This window comes from Bacillus rossius, chromosome 6, assembly GCF_032445375.1.
Source record: "Bacillus rossius redtenbacheri isolate Brsri chromosome 6, Brsri_v3, whole genome shotgun sequence".
Taxonomy (NCBI): Eukaryota; Metazoa; Arthropoda; class Insecta; order Phasmatodea; family Bacillidae; genus Bacillus; species Bacillus rossius.
Window position 1 is genome coordinate 57,741,102 of NC_086334.1, and position 21,966 is coordinate 57,763,067.

General features: G+C 40.2%; 1 protein-coding gene across 2 annotated transcripts in view; it reads right to left on the minus strand.

Moving 5' to 3' along the window:
- The window catches only part of LOC134533229 (E3 ubiquitin-protein ligase MYLIP), a 40,320-nt gene extending 24,809 nt beyond the window's left edge, over window positions 1-15,511 (minus strand). The window contains exons 1-3 of one of the 2 annotated variants that reach the window (XM_063370630.1): window positions 15,214-15,511; window positions 11,809-12,002; window positions 2,969-3,194 (exon numbers count right to left, since the gene is read on the minus strand). In XM_063370630.1, the coding sequence (XP_063226700.1) occupies window positions 2,969-3,194; window positions 11,809-12,002; window positions 15,214-15,300 (507 nt within the window). In that variant the 5' untranslated portion in view covers window positions 15,301-15,511. The remainder of the gene's footprint in view (window positions 1-2,968; window positions 3,195-11,808; window positions 12,003-15,213) is intronic. The other variant, XM_063370632.1, reaches the window with a different exon arrangement.
- Between the last annotated feature and the right edge of the window lie 6,455 nt (window positions 15,512-21,966).

A 21,966-nucleotide genomic window follows, 5' to 3' on the forward strand; every position in this document is an offset into this window, starting at 1 on the left:
TTCTAGCTATTCAGTCGTCGTACCAATGTTTTACGTGATATTCTTACATTCATTTATGACTAAATCACGGAGCTCTTTCTCTCTAATCCTTCTCCCATGATAGTAGAACAGAAACTCAAGTTCCAATTTGTTTCAAACAGTCAAAGCTTTCTCTATTGAACACTCTCCGAAATCACACTGGAAATACTAAATTCTTTAAATAAAATATATGCGCAGTCGAGCGTCCAATCACATATACTCTTTCCTCAGTAATGACCCAAAAACAATATTAAAAGGTGTAAGCTCATTTCCTATTCGTCGCCGTTTAACAAATGTTTGCAAAGACATTTCATAAAATTATTACTTAGATAAAACATGAAAATACTTAAAGAGTAAAACCAAATTGACCTGACCATAGAGATACAATACTGGTAAATATAATTCATAACAGGACTAAGACAAAGTCATAGAGGTAAGAAGTAAAATAATAAACATAAAATTCATTTCTATTGAGGGCTTCTCAAATACCTCTATACTCTCCTTATTTATACAGTCCAAAAACTTTAAAAATGTAACTTTGGCAGAAAATTATGCAAAAAATATGTGTTTTAAATATATTTTTCATTTCATGAAAGTTAAACCATTTAAAAAGTTTTCGTGAAAGTTAAATCATCTAAAAAGTATAAAAGTAGAGACGTGATTACTGTAAATATAAAATCATGACCTGAAGTCACCCTTAAGTGATGAACTTTACAACTATGGCCAGGGCTGCGCTGTTTATCAACCTTTAATTTTGGACATGTTCAACTAGATTTTTGCGACCACAATCGTCTGCACTTAGCCCACGATGGGATGTTAGTAATTTTTAGCCATCATCCCAAGGACACGTTTGTCCTTGGTTATACTATTGATGCCACGCAGCTTTGGGACTCATTTGCAAGATGTGATTGTATGTGAGTATTCAGATTGTTTTTAGCTTTAACTAACTAACATTCATTTTTCGAGCATGAAAAATCATTTGTGTTGTCCCTATGGAAACTGTGTGGAACTGTAATGAACATCATGCAATGGTCAATAGGCCACTTCAAGGACAAATATAAATTTAGATAAATTTTACTAAAAAAAAATTTTTTTTCTTCATAACTACAACTCATCCTAAATTCACATCAGGAAAGCTAACCTCAAAAAATTTTGGAACTTATCTGAACAGTTTTTTCTAAAGTGGCAGAAATTCAGTTTGTCTTTAAGCTGGGTACAAACTAGGACATAACAACTCAACAGTATTTGGGCATTTTGCTGCGATGGCAGCGAGGTTGTCACTTATGTGACTCTTTTTAAATTATATGTCTTGATTGGAGTGAAGCCTGGATATCTGTCCCTACTCTGTGCTCAGAGCAACTATGCTCTACATCTGCATTGCCTGGGCAGCTTCCACTGGCCGACTGTGACCACCAGTTGTGGTTCACCGAGCGAGTTTAATAAATTTTATCTAGTTAAAGTACATATCTCATATATCAATAAGCTGTCATTTGTAATTCAATTCAAACCTTATTATAAATTTCTCAGATTAACAAGTTAAAAAAAAAGCTATTAGGGTCACTTTAAAAATAGCCACTAAATAATGGGGAATCAGATAATTTTATTGGAATAAAAACTCACACTTGATTTTAATCTTATTAAACTTGTGGATGTTTCTCCATAACCAATCCGTGATTGGAGGTCATTAAAATACAATTCTGCATGCAATTCATAATTTCTTCTTGAAGTACTAACTGGCCGAAAAGTTGAAATAAATTCCTTTTAACTTAATATTCCCTTTAAAAAAATCATACTGGACACGTTTCTAGTTGTTTGTTTGTTTTACATCACTATCCTCTAAAATCCTTGCCCGACAAACGTAAGCGCAGAAAATCAAGATATGGTTCATGATAAAAATGTTTGATAATCCAGATAGCTTGGATCTTAAATAAGATATTTTTTCGTTATCTCTGTGAGTGAAACCTAATTAAATTCTCAAATTTTGTTGGAAAAAAATTGTTTATTGGATATGAACATAAACAGATGGCTTGGAATATGTGGAATTCGATATTTTTTTTAAAGGGAAAGAGATGTTTACAATTTCACTTAAACACAGTGGTTACTTCAAATGTGAAATTATTTTGAAGAGTATCATGATAGGTAGGCTAAGATATCTTTAATACAGATAATTCATTGTGTTCCACCTCTATTTAACTAGATAAAAATACACTAACCCTATTCAATTGTTTCAAATTTCCCAGTTTTTAATCCCCATTGGAGAAACTGAGACTAGTGCAAGTTGCACCAGCCACGTGACTTATCTGTTCCCCACAGCTGTCCAATGACATGCTCCTTGATGTTGTCTTATGCATCTTGGCAGGCTTGAAGAACAATGGTCAGGCACTCTCATTTTCACGCCAAACAACCTTGCTTACGAGAGAAGAAAGTTACATATTGTTTGGGAGCAACTCAAGAAATCAGACACAAATGAATTAATATATAATCTCATTAACATCAAGGTCATTGGAGACGACAAGGAATAATAAGATGAGGATGGAGCATCGTCAGAAGAATTGGTGGAGAAAACGGAAGTGCCCTGAGAAAACCCACCAACATCCCACTTTTACACGAAACCCCCACTTAACACAATGTCACTTCAAAAATAAAATTCACAATAGTCTGTTCCTTTTATATTGTTTCTCAGCATTTATTGCAATGTTTCTTGACGAATATTTTCTAAAATGCGGACTTCTTGTCGGAACGTGTTGATTTCATGTCTAGTTACCCTTGGTGGTATTTCAGTTCTCTGAATTTTCTTCAAGATCTGTTTTGTTCCTCATATCAATTTCACAGTCATATAGATAGGTCTGGCACCTTACCTTCACAGCGGTTTACGAATGAACGGCGCTAGTAGTACGCGAAACCCATGCACACCAAGGGTAGAGCTGGATGGGAGGGAGGCCGGACTGACCTTGACGGCGGCCAGCTGGGCGGCCACCAGGAGCGGGAAGTCAGCGGGCCTGGGCTCCCCGTCCTGCACGGCCAGGTCGCAGGCGCTGGGCGGAGGGGACAGGGGCTGGTAGTCCCCGCAGTCAGCCTGCGCCACCAGCGCGGCCAGCCGGGCCGCCAGCCCCCACCCGGGGGCCTTCAGCCGCCCCTCCAGCAGGTCCAGGCGGGCGTGCAGGTAGAACTGGTGCCTGCGGGACGGGGGGCACACTCCCTCACCTGCCCTCCTCCCCCCTGCTCTTGTAGCTACTTCCGTGTCACCTGGTTTCTCATACTTGTAATTTATTATTCTTAATGGGCCCGCCTCGTCAGGGGTGTATGTGTGTTAGTGAGGCGGGATGATAAGTGCGACGCTCGCTGGTATTTCAGCGCGGTATAGCCTCTAAGCGCAAGTCTCTGAACTGGCGCGCATTTGTCTCGTCATCACAGGATAACTGAAATTTGAGCGGTGACCGTAACATTATATGGTGGAGAAATGAAGATAAAGGTGTTATGCAAGTCCCTTAAGTGCTTTCAAGAATCTGTACTGATTGTTTTATGCCTAAAAATTACTCTGAAAACACGCGTTTTAGCCATTTAAACGTGTCTAAAAATACGGTTTAAAAACTTAATCCGAAATTAAAAGTACTTTTCGGCCCTCAGCAAACTCTTAAATGCTATTCGTAAATAGGCCCCACTCGGATATCTTGAGTAGTTTTCAAATCGCATTGTTTTTCCTGAAGCTCTGCACACCGTATGTGTGCCCAGGTAGGTGGACCCCTTAATACTGTTACGATTTATGTAAGGATAACTACTGGGTTCGTAAGGGTTGGCCAATTAAATAGTACAGTTTTATTTATTACTAATGTCTACACTATAAATGTAATTACTGCACTCAAGATTTCTGTCCACAACAATTAGTCTTACAATGATGATTAAAACATTAGCTTAGCTCGACAATGGCTTGCTCTTCTGTCCGCTTCCTTCGCACACTCACCCGTGCCGTGCCACGGCACTCAACTTTCGCTCGTCACACCAGACTGGCTCGCCAGGCCTTCAATCGCAGGTATCGCCTCCCGATAGGTCCGATTCGCTCACCGGTGCCACTTTCCCTCTTCACCTCTCGCTGATGGCACAGGTATCGCCAGTACCACTTCCGAGAGGAAGACTCTCTCCCCTACTGTCAGAACTCTCTGAACACTCAGAACTCCCGCGGAGGCCGCCGTCATCGCTCATATACCCGTAGCGTCGTTCTTGAAGGGATGAGAGCATCTGTGATGTGTCGCGCCATCCCGAGCCGACCCAACACCCGAAACACCCAGGCCACTAAATGGCAACTATAGCCCGAGGCTGAATGGTGCACAAGGAGCGGAAGGGAGTGAGCAGCGAGGATCCTTGTCATCCGGCCAGACACGCGTGGCATGCTTCACGTCAGTGGACGGTGCGTGACGTCAGTGGCTGTGCGTGACCGCCAGCCCGCTCCGAACCTGGCGCGCGTCGCGGTCTTGTCTCTTGCGTCCGTAAAAATATTCTCTAAATTCATTTTGAAACTTGGTTGCTTTTTCAGAAAAGCCATTTAACTACGTATGTTTTTACTGGTTTTATATTTGTTTAAGTGCCTTTTTTTTCAGGGTTTCATTAATTTTAAATAGTTTTATACCACTATTTTAAGTTTGTACATATTGAAAGTTAGAAGCATGTTTCTGAGACATTGTGTATTGTGTTGGAAAAAGGAAGAATGAGAGACAGATGCACGAGGCTTTCTGGTGCATTCTGTATGTTTACTTATGATGGGAAAATAGGCACGTGTCCTTTCCCAGGCGAGACAGTAATAGTGTCATGTTTTATTGGCAGCCAATCATAAGAGAGACTGTAATTGTTCATGTTTTTATTTTTTTCAGGAAAAGCCTCGTTGTGAGGTTAGGAAATTTGTATACTGTCAGGTTTTGTGTTTAATTGGTTGTTGAGGTCACATGACTGCCTGTTCCCTGCATGGTGGCGGTTGGTCACGTAGCCTCTTTCAAATTTAGTCGTTCTAGTACTGTGCCGAAAGGATGTGTGGGGGTGGCAGCTCTTAAACAACATGTTATGAGACTGTAAGGGCGAGAATTTCAAGCCAGGGTGCTGGGGCCATGCTGGGGCAATAAGTTTTAACTTGTTTTTTTTTTTGTACTTTAAACTAGAATTTGCAGGCCTCAGACGTGCGAAGCAGGCCCGGGTGGTCTGTTGGTCCACCAGGACATAATTTCCCATGTTTCATCATACCTAGATGACTTAAGTCGCTAAAGACATTTTTTTGTGAAGGCACAGGACTGTAAGTAGCGATCAGCAGAAGTAAGTGTTTTTCGTGCGGAGCTATCTTGTAGAGAACCTGTAAGTTTTTTTCCATCGTGTGAAGAATAAAAGTCCAAAGTTATTTCAGCTCTATTATTTAAGAATCACCAATAACTGTTGCGAGTCAGTTCTGCAACTACTGATTTTATTTTTCCAGTGTTTATATATGAGCAATTCGGGCAATAGCTAGCCGGCGAGGTTTGGATTGACATACTCTGAGATAGATGACACTTTTCTGACATGTGCTTTTTTGAACATTCACACTTTGATACTCAAATGTTAAGAAATAAATAAAATAATTATTGTGCAACAAATCAGGCTACTGCCCTCCCCAATTTTTAAATAAGTTTATTAAATATATTATATTCTGTATAATTATAAATGATATATGGTTATGTTTTCTTGTAAGATGTAAACAACAGCTGTGTATTCTTTTCAGAGGTATTTATCATTTACAAAAATGTTTTATGATCATAATTTACATTGGTTCAAGCTCTTTTTTTGAACTTCTGATGATTTGTTTGCTTTATGGTGAATAAGCCACTTAAGAATTTTTAGGTGTTGTTTATTAGATTGCTTTAATTTGTTAATGTGATACAGGGATTGTTCTAGGGGTTCTTTAACATTTGGGCTGATGCGATTGTTTTATTAGTTACAAAAGTATAAGAGACAGGTATTGTTTGTGCGTGGGAAAAACTATCATATGATGGGTCTTGTGTGTGACATCGCAAGGCATCAGGGCCCATTTTCATGCTAAAAACGTTTTTTGTCATTGGTTGTAATTGTAAACTGCTCTGTGATTGGTTGTTGATGGCATCACAAGTGCAGTTTTGACACTGGTCCAGTGGGAAACAAGCTGGATTCATAGGTTGCACATCTGTGAAGGTAGGCATGTTGTATGGGGGCTCACCAAATTTAACAATTTAATGTCGTTGAAGAAGAATTCCACCGCTGGGGTCTGAGCCATGCTGTTGAACATCACTTAGGACATTGTTTCAATTATAATTTGATGTCACAGGTGGCAACGAAGGCCCTACATGGAGCCTTTTTAAGTAAATTAGTGCCCACAGTAAGCAGACAATGGTCCCTTGGCCATTTGTGGGATTTTGTCAACGAGCTATAATTAGTGCCCAAGTGATGACCAGATTGGTAAAAAAAAGTATTTTTTTGTGCTGAAATTTGTTTTTCCCCCCCTTGGGGAATGTTACTGCATTGTAAAATGGTGGCCCTGTTCAGTGTCAGGTAAAGAAAAAATAAACTGACAAACTTTATTAGTGTATTCTTTTATACATGGAAGACAATCTTCAAAGTAAACATACCTAACCTCAAAAAAGAAATATTTTCTGGAACTTAATATTTCAATCTACAATCAAAATTTCTTCAAGTGTTTATGCATGTAACAGCCGGACCAATTTTAGCTATATGCAGGTTTCGACTGTTATAATTGATAAATTATTAGCTAGTCTGGAAATACAAGAATATTACCTATTTGTTTTTCTTATAATAATCATAATATTAGGCTTTTAAAGCCTCCATGTTGGTTGACCTGTCAAAAAATGATTACCTTATCTTGAATAGAGCATACTTCTGATGAAGTAATGGACAAGACCAATGAAAAATTATCAATGCATCAATTTTTTCTCCCATTGGAAAGAAACATTGTACCGTCAAGCGGGGTGACTACGGTCACGGGGGTGACTATGGTCAAAGCAAAGATATATTTTAAGATTGCTCCTATCCTATAAAAAATTACACTACTAACAATAACTATATTTTTTACAGAATATATGAACACATTGAAATATAACAGGAGAATGTTAACTTAAACTTCGCCAATATATATTTTTTTTGGTCAAATTTTTTGTACCGGCAAATTTACCCCAAAATAAATGTTGGCTAAACTGTTTAACACAGCTGATCAGTGTCATGTGGTATAGCAAAAAAAGTACTTTTGTAACCTGCACCAAGATTTCAGGATTTTAGGTAAGTAAACATGTAAGCATTTATTTTAAAATTGCTATTTGCCATTAATAATTCTAATAAATAGTGTAAATACATAAATAATTTGGGGTTACTATGGTCATTTGTTAATTTTCATTATAACCTATGAAACATGCATATTTTTAAAAATTTAATGTCTACGATAGGTAACCTATTCAGAATTAACTAGCAATTAGGCCTTAAATGTATAAAAACAAGAATACAGATACTTATCACTGTGTTCTTTTTATATTTACCTGCAGGTGATCTTCATTTGTGAGAACCTATCAACGATCCCCTGGGTCACGATCCTACATGGATTACAGCCCAGAAAAATGGATTCAGCAATTACTGCTGTTAGAAAGGGAATGAGCATGACAGCTGCCGAAAGATACAAAGTAAAAAGGGAAGCGTTGAGGAAAAGATGCAAGAACATGGACATGAAGAGACCATGTGGACAGACAATATTAACGGAAGCTGAAGAATCTTTGTTGTGTTCTTACACCACCCAGCTTGCTGAATGGGGCTTCCCAATAACCTCATTTGAGTTACGTTTACTCGTGCGATCAAACTTAAAAAGGCAGGGTAAAACAATCACAAGGTTTTCTGATGGGTGTACCCCAGGAGTAGAATGGGCTCGGTCGTTCATAAAACGCAACAGTGAAAAAATATGTTCCCGCATTGTCTCAAACATCAACCCCAAACGTTCTCAGTGAAATCCTGAAGATGTTAACAACTATTTTGACAATATGGCAGACATTAGTAACAGAATCTACAGACTTAGGACTTTTCTTAAAAAATCTCGAGGGGGTTTCTTTATTTGGTCAGACAAGCCAGATGTTTCTGTCATTGACAAAGCACAGGCAATCAGAGTTCTTCCTGCATCAGTTGAAGAGAGAAGAGGCAGGTTAATGTTTCATGTAACGTTTGATAGCTTTAATGTTGGTTAAACTGTTCAACCGAACTTGTGTTTTTTTAGTGACGTTGTTGTAGAATTTACAAATTGGTTGGCAAAATGAACAACTATGGAACTGCATGTAACATAACTATGGGTACCGTAGATATGATGCCCTATTTAGGACTATTTTATATATTTCATTCTTGTGTATTGCTATGTATTCATTATTTTGTGTGACCATGTTCACCCCTTTAAAAATTCACCATTTTCAGAATGTTTTGCATTGGTTTTGTGTTGTGACCATAGTGACCCCAATCGGTGAGGTGACTATGGTCACAATGTATTATTTTTTTACTTAAATATATAGGCTCAAAAAAATTCATGCTAATAGTATTTTGAAAGCCAGAATCAAGAACTGTGTTGTACAAATTTTTAATGAAATATATAATTAAATATAACAAATCTGGTATGAAAAAACCATTAAAAGTGACCATAGTCACCCCGCTTGACTACTAAAAAAGGAGACGATTGTTACTGCAAATTCTTTGTTTAAAAAAAGTTTAAACTTTTTGAAGAAACTTAAGAATCTATGAAAATCCAATGGATGAAAAATGTACTATACTTACCACATACTTTTAAGAAGAACATAGTACCTAATCTTACTGTACCAGATAGCAATAAATCTTTTTTGAAAATAAAATACATTTAAAAATGTCAAAATTGTTTTGGCAGTTGGTAAGCTAAAGAAACAGTTCAAATACCAATTTTTGAACATCACAAATTGGGAACAATAGTTTTAAAATAACTGTCCATTAACATTATTTGCATTATATGCATTTATCTGCATTACACTTGATAAACCATCAAATGTCACGGGAAGATTAAACTTTTCTGTGAAATAATTTTTACAGCTGCATAAATATTTATACTACAATCCTTAATTTGTATAAAGTAATTTGAAACAAAATACACCATTTTGTCCATTCAATACCTATTATCTAAAGACAATAGAAGAAAATAAGTATTTTCAAAACCCCTTATAAATAAAATTAGATATCAAAGGACTTTTTACGGACCGTATGAACCCCGCCACGTAATAAAGTTTAAGTATTTAATACAAATAAAGCATACTTATTGACCATTGTTTCCATTGTTTTAACTACAAAATAACTTCAAAGAAAAAGCAAAAAACACTCTGGGAGACTGTTTAGCTCTACTTTAATTTTTTTTTTCAGCACTAGAGAGTACCCTACCAAATTCTTGTGAGTCAACCAAACAAACCAAATATCAATGCAAGCAGGTAACACAAAGTGGGACTGAGATAGCTCTTCCTGTTTAACCACGTGTGTCCTGTGATTGTATGCAAATACTGCGAACTAGTTTGATAAGCACACAACACAATGATGCCATCCTTGCAGCTGTGAAGAGGCATGAGCTTAACCTAGTTACACGGCTGCCATGCTGCGTGGATGAGGAGACAAGGCACATGCCATTTGGAAGGTGAAATAACTGGGCCACACTTTGAAAGGCATTGCTTAGCTGCTAGACTCAAGCTCTGTGAGATGCTTGTCTTTAAATGAAGCCCCTCACCACTATGTACAATACCTATGGCACTGTTTCAGACAGTTTCATTTTTATTACATTTCTTTCAGATTTTTTTTGTTAAAACATCTGTTTACATTCTAAGGAACCCTAGGCTTTACAGAACAATACTGTAAAAAAAAAAAAATTTCCATCAGTTTGTAGGTAGCCATAACTACAATAACTTAATGTTTTGTAGACCAATTAGTCCTGTGTGTTACTTGCAGAAACTGAACATAGAAGGAAGTATTCATAGATATTATAGTATCTTTTATGCTTAATGCAATGGTAGAATGATTTTGCCAGTCTCACATTGCAATGAAGCCACAAGAACCAACCTTGCTTTGTTCACAAACTAGATATCATGTCTTCTAAAGGAAATTAACATGGTACAACTCATAGCAACTGGGAGTAAGGGAATATTCAAGTGATGATGTTAACCGCAGCGCAGCTAGCTGACTGCTGCAAATGCCACACTAGATCTTAATGAATCAACTGGACTTAAGGTGTCGTGACGAGGTCATTAAAGACCACAAAACACAACTTCAGAGAACAAAGATACTTAATAAGGAATCGGTTGGACTTGACTGCCTGTGGCAAATAACTCCAGCTTTTGTTCAGGATAGGTGGACGGTTACTCGCACCATACTCTCTGGAATGTGAGTTCAGTGTCTCACCACTGTGCCACCTGACCCCTCAGATAGCATGTTGAAAACAAGACAAGGTGGAATGTTGAAAACAAGACAAGGTGGAATGTTGAAAAAAAGTTGAAATGTGGAATGATAAAAAATCACCTAAAAAAATTAACACTGGAGTTCATACAAATATAACTAGATAAGTTATGTGAACATTGCATATATAAGAACAAAGAAGAGTAAGATTAAATGAATGTAGCAAAGGGAATTACATTTCCTAGCTCAGTGGGTAAAATATTTTCTTGCTGCATTGCTATGCACAGTAGCTGCCTACAGAACAAATATTAGAAATTTGGCAGATCAGTAGGTGTGAAAGATTACAAAACAAAATAAATAACTATTGAACATCACACTCACATCCTTTTTTTCTGGTTTTTATTAACATACAGGCTTGTAAATGAACATAAAGAAAAAAAAATATTAACCTTATTTATTATTAATTAGGTTTTTATGCAAGAATTATTTATAAGTGAGGTTTACTTCAACCTATAATTTATTTATTATTTTTTTTACTGTTTGTTTGTAACTCTAAGTAATTACGAAAATTTGAATACAACCTCACAATAACTCCTGAAATATTGCAAACAGAACCTAAAATTTTTTTGGTTGTTTACTGTTAATTTTAGTCTGCTATCTTAACTTCCTGTACAAGCGATGGTATGCCAACAGGACTATGTACAAGCAAGAATATTTGAAATTTTTTAACTGAGCTTAATCATGGCACTGCTTTCAGGCCATAGTAATTTTGCACCAGTTTTGTGTAGTGCTCCATGCACATTTGTAAAATTGGTAATCAACCACATACACAGCTGTATTTGGTGGAGTTGGGGGGGGGGGGGGAGGGGGGCACGGTGAACGAACAAGTATGCCACTTAAAGATTTACAGAAGCAAGTAGAATCCAATGATATGTTGACATATTTAACTGGTGGATAGAAAGCAGTCTCTCAAAGCTTTTTTTTTTATTCTAGGTGACTGGTCACTGACTTAGTAGCACATTGCTTTAGGCACTGATTATTGTCTCAGATCTCAACACAAAGTGTTGCTACAAACTTGTAATTCTGAAACATTTCCAAGCATTTAACACAACTGTGCACCACTCTGTGCTCACACCAGCTTGGTTTGGTGACAATAACAAATCTTATATATTATTCCCTTCTATGGTGTCAATTTTATCTGGAAACCTTGTTCAATAAGTTCCTATTCTAAAATGGTTTTAAATATTAATTTCAAATATTTTTTCCATTGCGCCTTAATCCCGTTACCACGCATGATTCACTCTTCTCAAAAATCAAAGTTGTTAAGTTGTTTGAGAAGCGGGGCCGGTCCTGGGAGCTCACCGAGTGGTCTCCTGCAGCAGCAGGTGGGGCGGCACCCAGAACTTGACGCGGAGTGCCAGGCGGTGGGGCGGGGCGCCCGCCACCTGCCGCTCCAGGGGGTTGCGCAGGTTCAGCCAGAGCTCCTCGCCCTTCGCGCTGTGGTACTTGAGGCCGAAGTAGTCCGCCTCGTGGCCGACGCCCAGGCACTGGCACACCTGCCGGCACACCGTCCTCGCTAGCCCCGCTCTCACTCTTCTCACAGTTCATCTCAAACTATTCCGGTGATGCTTTGAACTGTGTTGCTGGAGTATGATCATTAAGAAACATTGAAAAGTGTTCAAGCTTTTTAAACAGTCAAAATAATACTATTTTAGGAAATTTATAGAGTTTTAGAAAGAAAAAAACAAGATTGTACAAATTGATTGAATTTGACAATAAGCATAAATGAGTGGTCCACATTAAATATACTTAGTTAAGTAAGACAAGATAATGGGGAACTTCTCTCAAGACAATGTTATAGGTAGCACTCTGTTACGGTAGCCGCCTGACTGGGCCGCCAAACAGCATCCACAGCCTCATGTTTTGATACACCATTTAAAAACAATTCATGACTTCTTAAAATGTCTGATTAAAAAATAGCATTAGCAGTTATTACTTTCCTATGGCAGTTTCATTTCATGGTTTCATTTTTTAACATGCATTTTTCTAGTTGTTTGCTTAGCTTGTACATCCAAAAATGCATATGATAAGTGAGCAAGTGTCAGCCTTTGCATCAAAGTTGGCAGCGATGTACCTGACATGTGGATTTGGGGTTAGGTTTTTTCAATAAGACCCAGTTGAAAAACCCAATCTATTTACTACCCACTTGGTCTCATGTAATAGATTAAAAAAATATTACATTTAGAAAAACAGAGGGTAGAAGGATTTCAATAGACTTAAGTAATAAAATTAAGTTTATTGTTTAAAAAAATAATTTTCAGAAAACCCAGCATAATGAAGACTTTTTGTAAAAAAAAAAAAAAACTAACTCAGGTTTTATTTAGAATACATGTTCCAAAAACTAGCATCAGATGTTTTTTTCCCCCTTCAAAAAAGCGCAGGTTTCTCTGCCAATCCTGCGTTTGCACCTCCGCTCTTTAAAAGAGTTCATGGCCCCGGTCAGGTAGCCATGAAGGCACTGATGGCGATCATGGTCAACTCAGACTTGGGTAAATATGTATTGTACGGATTAGCGCCAAAAAAAATCGTACAAATATGAAATAACTTTCATTATATGCTCTATTACGTCCTCTTTTCAAAACCGCCTGCGGAGATAAAAAATTCCAATTACTTTTGGAGATATCGCCGTTCTTATTTTGCAATACAAGCCCTATGTAATCATTCAACAGACGCCATTTTATATTTTGCCGTGTTTGCGTGAATGCCTAAATAACAGAAATTTTCCATTAAGTAAGGTTAGTTACATGATAAATACTTCAAAATAAACGGAAATTAAAAATAATATCAATTAATGTTACTTGTATAGTTTTAAGTATTTATAATGTAACTGACCTGACCTAACAAAACGGGACAAAGGTAGATCAGGTCAGGTCAGCTACAGTATAAATACTTTGAAACTGAACGGACATTAAAAATAATAAAAATTAATTTTAATGGTTGTTTAGTTTTAAAGTATTTATAATGTAGCTGACCTGACCTAACAAACCGGGTAAAAGGATGAACAGTAGGAACTCACGTAATTTTCTTTTTATGTGATGTAGTCGTTCAACTACGTCGCGAAAAAAAAAAAAACAAAAAAAACAAATCATACTTGTAAACAAGCAACAATGGTGAAAGCGGGAAGCCTACGATTCACTCATCTTTCTGGACATACCCGAATACTCACGTTGGCAAGCCTTCTTTCAACAGACGAGAGGCAAACGCCCGATCGTGCATCTTCGTTTTTTTTTATATATTTTTCATTGTAAATAAATATGCAATTCATGAAAAATAATGGTCAATTAGGTTATGTTAGCTACATTATAAATACTTCAAAACATTGTGGATGGTTGATTTGGTTAGGATAGCTACATTAAAAATACTGTGAAATCATGTAAACGGTTTCCTAGCGCTGGATAGCTACATATTAAAAAGTTATTTGCTAAGCAACCATAAAATGATTTTACAGTTTTTTTAATGTAGCTATACTTACCTAATATAACCATCCATCCACAGTGTTTTAAAGTATTATTAATTACTTCTTGCTAATTTTAAGAAAAGAAGGCTTGCCAACGTGAGTATTCGGGTATGTCCAGAAGGATGTGTGAATCGTAGGCTTCCCGCTGAACGCCGCATCAGTGCACAACATGAAAATTAAAAAATTCCATATCTCCTAAAGTATTTGGAATTACTGATCTCCGCCGGGTTTAATGAAAAGAGGAAGTTGAAGAGCACAGAATAAAGGTATTTTCGGATTTTTAAAAATTTTTTTTAAAAAAATTGCCAAAAAATTAATATTAAAAAATTCTATATCTCCAAAAGTAATTGGAATTTTTTATCTCCGCAGGCGGTTCTGAAAAGAGGACGTAAGATAGCATATAATGAAAGTTATTGCATATTTGTACGATTTTTTTTGGCGCTAATCCGTACAATACATATTTACCCAGACTTGTCCGGCAGTACCTGGGGGCCCCAACAGAACTACACTACCACTGGAAAATTCTCACTGGTGTGGGTACTGGTCAAGCCGGCACTAATTGTGAAGCCCCATGCCGACAGACACGGACCCGTACGGATTAGTTCGGCAATGTTAAGCTCTTCCGTTTAGGTTGCTCTGTGCAACTAATAGAAGCCAAGTACTTTGCTGCGCTAGTAGCCATGCTTGTTTAGTTCTAAATATGTTAAAAATTGTTTCAAGTGCAAGAATATCTAGGGTACTATTATCTCGAAGCATAATATATTTTTATAGTTAAATTAATAATTCGTACCTTGATATGCAATCTAATTAGTTGCCATTTGTCACGTTTCCGTGCATTGTGGAAGAAGTAGATGTGAAAGTGAAATGATTCGGGAGATCCGTCACTGTTTACGTGTTACGTTTCCGTGACATTGTAAAACAGGCCTTCTACCTTTTACCAAATAAGTACTCATCATAAAGGGGCTTGTTAATCCATAACTAAGATATATTTTGACACATCAGTTGCTCCTCTGAATCAAATATTAAACAAATTATAAAAAAATTATGCAATAAAAGTTTGCAAAGCCAGAACCTCATAGAGATTTTCAAAAATCGCCTTCTGTACTCAAACGATTTTAATTTATAGGACTCCACCCCAGGCTGTCAAATTTAGAATACACACATGCAGATAGAAAAAAAATCATTTACAAAATATCATCAATAAAATAATAATTACGTGTTATTTTAGTAAAATGCTTTATTTCAGTTACCTTCTCCAAACATTCTTGACCCTTGGCTCTCGGATCAACTTCAACTTCCAATATCACAGAATTTGGTTGACTGACCAGACACCACATTTTAAAATGATAATACTAACCTAACGTTAGCACAGTCTTATGTTAAATAAATTCAAATTTGATCTATTCAACGTTCTGAACCACACACGTACGAAACAAATAACCATTGTCTGGCAAACCTCAAATGAAACTGCTTTGTTACACAAAATATCAAAATGTTTTTGATACGTGACCAAAGACATGAATGCATTATTTACAGACAATAGTCCGCACATCGATTGTATTATAAACTTTCTATCGATATATCACAAGCCATAACACTTATTAATAAAAAAACCTGTACCTAGAGTTTAAAAAATAAACAGTTACCACTTTTTTTTAGTGAGTATAGAACAATACAAAGTTACAACTGAGCGAATGGTAGAGAGATTGAACCCTCTTGCCCGGGCAAACATATGGACGATTTCACCAATATCGCCTAACTTTTAAGGGCTTAAGGTTAACGAAAGAGCTTCTTAGCACATTGAATCGTTCACTAATAGTTAAGCAACTCCCAGCGATCTTAACCAGAACTTAAATTAGACAGAGGAAATTGAATCCCTAAGTTCTTAAGAAGTCATTACCGATCCCAAACAAGTTAAATAAATTTATGCTATGGAGAAATAGAAAGAACTTGCTAAAGAAGTAAACATATTTGTTGCAATTATTGTTTTGGTTAAAATACTGCCTATCTTGTTAAAACTATAAATGTTTCCGCAAATGTTAGATGCAGGGCCGCCGAGAGGGGGGGGGGGGGCAAAAGGGGCAAATGCCCAGGGGCCCGGTAGCCTTAGGGGCCCGGGCGCCCGGCTGGGAAGTGGAAAAAAAATGGCTGGAAAAACATTTTCCCCCTGCTATTAAAATATCTTGTACAATATATATATATATATATATATATATATAATTGTTTTGTGTGTTCCTAAAACTACAGTCGATAACCAATACCTAACCGAGCAGTAGGTACTTGTAACATTCATTTCACACCAAAATACTTGCTTAGTAGCAGAAATGGGAACGTTACAGGGACGTCGGAACAGGGGGGACAGCAGGGGCGAGTCGCCCCCGTGCTGTTATGCATGGGGGGACGAGAGTAGCATTTCGCCCCCCTCCTTTTCCCGGAATAAATGTTTGGTCGTAGTAGTATTTTTCTCAACCTGTAGTTACAAATGTTGCATTGGTGATCACATTGATTAGAAAATCAAATTTATGATTGTCAATATACTGTAAAATGATTGCAAATTCCTAGATGGTATTTTATTTAAATTGTACTACATCTATTGTAAGAGTAGTATTTAATACATACTACGTCATCAAATTCTTGGAATGGTATATTTAATATTTTGGTTCGGAAACTCATTAAATAGCACAATTTTGCATCTAAAATTCCAAATATTTTCGGGGGGAGGGCCCCCGGACACCCGCTCTATGACTGAGGTAAGTGTGATACATCTGTTCGGCCCCCCACTAATGAAAACGTTCCGACGTCCCTGGAACGTTATAAATAATTAATATGTATTACAAATTTTTCAATGTAATAAACGTGGTTCACTGTGTTTGATGTTTTCGAAGTAATAAATTTGATTATTACTTTACATTATTTTAATAATATTTACTTTCAGAATAAATTATTATACTTATGTATTTTAAACACTCACAATAATGCAATTTCTGATTACCATTTAAGATTTTTTGTTTTTTTTAGCAACATACACATCAAAATTAATTATTATTTGTATTTTGATGGGATTAACAATGTAAAAGTGCACTGAGATAATACATGCAAATGCTCTCTTCTTTTTTTTTGCGTAACTAGGAAATCGTTATGTATGTTCAAATGAAGTATGCAATTTTACGATACCATATATATTTATGGTATAGGCCTACGTAGTAGTGGTATGCAAAAAAAAAGGAAGGGGGCCTACTACCCCAGCTGCCCAGGGGCCCACAAATTCTCTCAGAGGCCCTGCTAATAGGTGTGACTTGCGTTGAAAATGTTCATGGTATTGATAATTGTAATGCTCGTCTACATTAGGCGTAATTAGGATTTGTCAAATATCATTGCTAGAGGCAATCGATTTCGCTGGATTTTTTTTTGTATTTACCTAAATTTATAAATGTCTTACTATTCACAGACAGAATAACTTTGTCATCTCTTCGGCCCTATGTCCCTCGGTCCCCGTCGAGGATCGCCCTGTGAAGTCGTTCAGTTGCCCGCGTAGCTCCAGCCAGAGAATGGCGAGTTCAGGCCTAACGTGGCTGGAACTGGAATAAGTGGGACAGGGAAAGGATTTCAGGAGAGTTGGAGGTACTGGTGAAGGCAGTAGGGAAGAAGACGTCTTGTCCGGTTCCGTGAGCTGGGTTTATTAACGGAAGCCCTATCGCATCCTGGCCGACCACGTTGCGAAACGGAAGTTTCTGTCACGCCGCGACCCGGACTACCTAATTACATAAATTATGAAAATGCAGTCTTGTAGGGCGGCTGAAGGTGGCCCTGTGATGTGCTCAGCTAATCGCGAAACTCGTCCGTACGTTATGGGTTACTTCTAGCGGAGCAGAGCGAAGCAGGTCTGCTCCGCGTAGCAGCTAGTCAGCGACAGACTCTCCGCCCGCCCGCACGCGCCACTACGCGCGGGCCGTGGAGGAGGGGGAGAAAGCAGGCCGGCGCGGGAGAACTTGAGCTCGCGGCGGGCCAGGTGGCGGATCTACACACTACCACAGGCACTGAAATAACATTATATACATAAAATACAAATACAAATGAATTACAAAATAAAATACATAACACAAATACGTGGCCATCCGTGAGCTGTCCAGGGCGCACGCGGGTGCGTCCCTGATCTAAACACTACACCACACTGTACTGTACTGCACCAGTAATACAAGAGAGGGCACTGACGAGGCATAATGGCCTAAAGGAGCCGGAGAGACACTTGGGTCGACGTCAACTTCTAATGGTAAATTCTCATGATAATGGTATTTCACCTGTCAGTATTACTTTGTATGAAATGTTCTATAGTGTATTGTGTAGCTCAATTAGGCTCTGGGCTTGATTAAAAAATGAATTTAAATATTCTCTTATTGGAAACTTCCTTCGTAGTCCCTGTTGAATGCATTGTTCTCTAATACACAAACACCTTAGACTTTGCCGAATAATTTAATATGGCCACTTCTTGTTTAGACTGCAATTATAGAAATATAAGCTATCAACTGAAGTAACACATTCCAGGTATTTGTAAATTTGTAATAAATTATGTGCATGAATAACTCATTCTAATCAATGTCAAATTGATATTTTAAAAAATTTAACCATGCAAGGTTGACGCCTTCCCCGCTACCTGATTTAGAATTAGTTAATTGAAGCTGTGAAAATTTAGAATTTTAACTCGAGGGCGGGGTTCTTTGCCTCGTGGCTGCAGGTAGGGACGCATCGACTTAGGACTCCCTGGGCTGTTTAAGCCACCCAGGATGCCATGACGAGTAATGGAAAACACTTGAATGTAATTGAATTTATTGAAATGTCACATAGTACAACACGCCACATGGTACATGGCGCTGTTACGCATCTGGCCGTATCATCGTCTACCTTTTAATCTCCGCAAACGCAGCCCTCGAGGGGCGGCACTGATTTATGCAAAATACACGGGGCGGCTACCTCCCCGCTTAACATGCCCTTGGTATAAGCAGATTACACAAGTGGCTGATGGACGGAACTAATACTACAATCATCACCGTAGGATCAATTCTGATATGGAGTTGGTCTGAAGGGCGAAGTGAATCTGTGGCCGTAGTACAGTTTCGGTTGGGTTGGAAATAGTTACCAGAGTTCCGTCCTCGCAGCGGCGTAGCGGACACGATTGCTGGGCACGGGCGCGGTGGTACCGGGGCACGGAGAACTCACACGCAACTGCAGCACATTCCAGAAAACTGAGTCGTTTAGAAATGTCACTGAACGACATCGCACAATCGGTTTAGGGCCAGCCATGGAGCGGATCAAAACGGATTAAGAAGATTGAACTATGGAAAACTACATGCTGATTTTGCCACGAAAAGTGAAGGCTTCACGTGCGCGGGGCTGCCGGCCCAGATGAGTGCTTGATGGCTACTGACTCCGCTCCCTGGCAAACTGGCCAGGGAGGGCTCGATTTCCCGCGGAAAGTTACAGAGCACGGAAAGATGGTGAACGACAGTTTTGTAACACAAAAGCACCTGGAGAAAAATGAATTAATTATTTATAGTGACGTAGTACCGACCGAAGGCCATTAGCCCGGCCTCAGCCCGCAATATTAGCTCCTGATGGCGGAACGCACCCCTCGCCAAGTCTCCACCTAGATGAGACGAGCGGCGTAACTTTTGCGCATGGAGGGGGTGTCCCCCCCTCCGCATGCCAACCCCTGAGGGAGTTCTGATCATCTCGCGTCCCAGAGCGGACGTGCACGTACCGTGGGGAGTCTTCAAGTTTTGTCTCTCTGATTCTTCACGACTGGTAACTATAGTCATCACCAAATACCTTTTTCAATGCAACTCCCCACGCGACTTCGGGTCGGTTTTTTCTATGGTGCAGGGATTAATCCAGCCATCGCTACTTTCCGAATCAAGCCACCTAGTCTAGGGGACACGCTGGGGCTGATCGACCCACTCACGGTTAGATGACAGAGCTAGCCTGGCGCCCTCCCGGAAAACACACCATTTTTCACGTACAACTCCTTAGACTCGCCGCGGGAATCGCACCCGAAACCCTGGCTGATGGCAAATGGCGCCCCTGCTTGTGGCAAATAGTGCAAAATAAATCAGCAAGAGAAACATCCGTCAAGCAAAACCGGACAGAAAACAAATCTCAAAACAGAATTCTTCAAGCCATTCCCAACTCTGAAGACAAAAGGGGCACGAAATGGCCATTTTGCGGGCGAGAACGGATCAGGTTAAGACAGACAACGCGTCGAGTTGAGAGGACATTGGAGCTTCTCCCCCCACCCCCCGCAGCCACCCGCTTTACGACCTTCGCGACGCGGGAGCGCGACACCACAGCCCGACATCCCCTCCCCTCAACAATCGTTTTCCACCTACTCTTTGTGCGGCTGTCCGGGCGCTCTACGCCGTCGCTTTGCACGCCCATCCGCATCCCCTCCTCCGCCGCATCCATCCTTGACCTTCGCTTTGTGCGGCTGACCGGGCGCTCTCGGCCTCCGCTGCGCACGGCTATCGGCACTCCCCCTCCGCCACTCCGCCTGTTCGGTCCTCCGCTTTGTGCGGCAGTCCAGGCGCACTTGGTCCCTATCTTCACACGGGTGTCCGCACCACCCCCTTCTTCCGAGCCACTGTAGCGGCGTGCACAACCAACCCGCCCTCCCAATCGCGAACTCCACTTTGTGCGGCTGTCCGGGCACCCAGCCCACAGACCCGTTAAGGCACACGTGGCATGTCAACAATAACAGCTATCCAAAGTACCAAGAGTCGCAACACAACTATGTTTCACCAAACATCCAACGGGACATGCGCACACTGCAAGCAACCGAGAACCACCGACTTGCTGACAGGCTCACTGTCTTGGCACAGCATGTGCCAATGTGCAGCGCAAACCAATACCACGTCACCAACCAACCAAGCAAACCACGAACAGTGGAACATAGACTGGGAGAAGTTTTGGAAGGAAAAAGTAGAGACAGGGTATACAATACCACCACAACCCCCACTGACAGTGCCAGTCACCGGAAACAAGCCAAAAAAGTGTTACGGCATGCCCCCACACCAAACTACAGAACAACCGATTGGGCACGACATTGCAACGCGACCCACCAACACACGCATGGAGTCGGTGCGAACAGCCTCATACTCATCGAGGTTACCCGAATTCAGTGGTGCACCTCACGAGGTCCCTCGCGCATACCTCCTCGAGTGCGAAATCCGACTCACGCAAAGCGGAACCCCAATCGACGAGTGGCCCGAGCAGACCAGCGAACAGCTGCGGGGAAGCGCCCTGACCTGGTGGCGTGTATTGGGCCGCTTCGATATGGAGTGGCAGGAGTTCACGGAGGCCTTCAGCCAACGGTTCGATGCAGGAGCGACGATGGTGCAATGCACGGCGCAATTCTACGGGAACACACAGCGAGACGGCGAACCCGTTGAGAACTTCGTGGCACACAAGCTACAGCTCTTAAAGCGCATAGCACCATTCGCAGAGCCCACCAGAGCACTCCCCACCATCACCCTACTGTTGAGGGACGAGCTCCAGCTGTTCATGCGCGTCACCCACGTAAACACCGTCATGGAATATGTGCAACTCGCGGTTGCGACGGAGCAAAATGTTCAGAGGATGTGGGGAAGGTGCACGCATGGCCCCAAGTGAGAACAGAGCAGCCCACCCAACTGCCGACACCTGCTAGCAAACCCAGGCACCACCACTGCAAACACAACAGAGGGGCCCCAACCTTAGGGAGCCAAGAACGCTACGCACCGACGGCCTGACGCGGCTGGAAGCAAGAGCAAGTTATCAACCGCCGCAGTGCAGGTTAGGATGCTCCCAGGGCACGTACCACTGGATTAGCGACTGTCCTAGAAGGGCAAACGCCCAGCGCATGACACAACTCGCCTACCAACCACCCACCACCTCGCACGATCAAGAGCCGACGGTAAACGAGTAGTTAGGGACACAGATGGAGCCCCCGCCCACAATACCGACACGCGAACCAA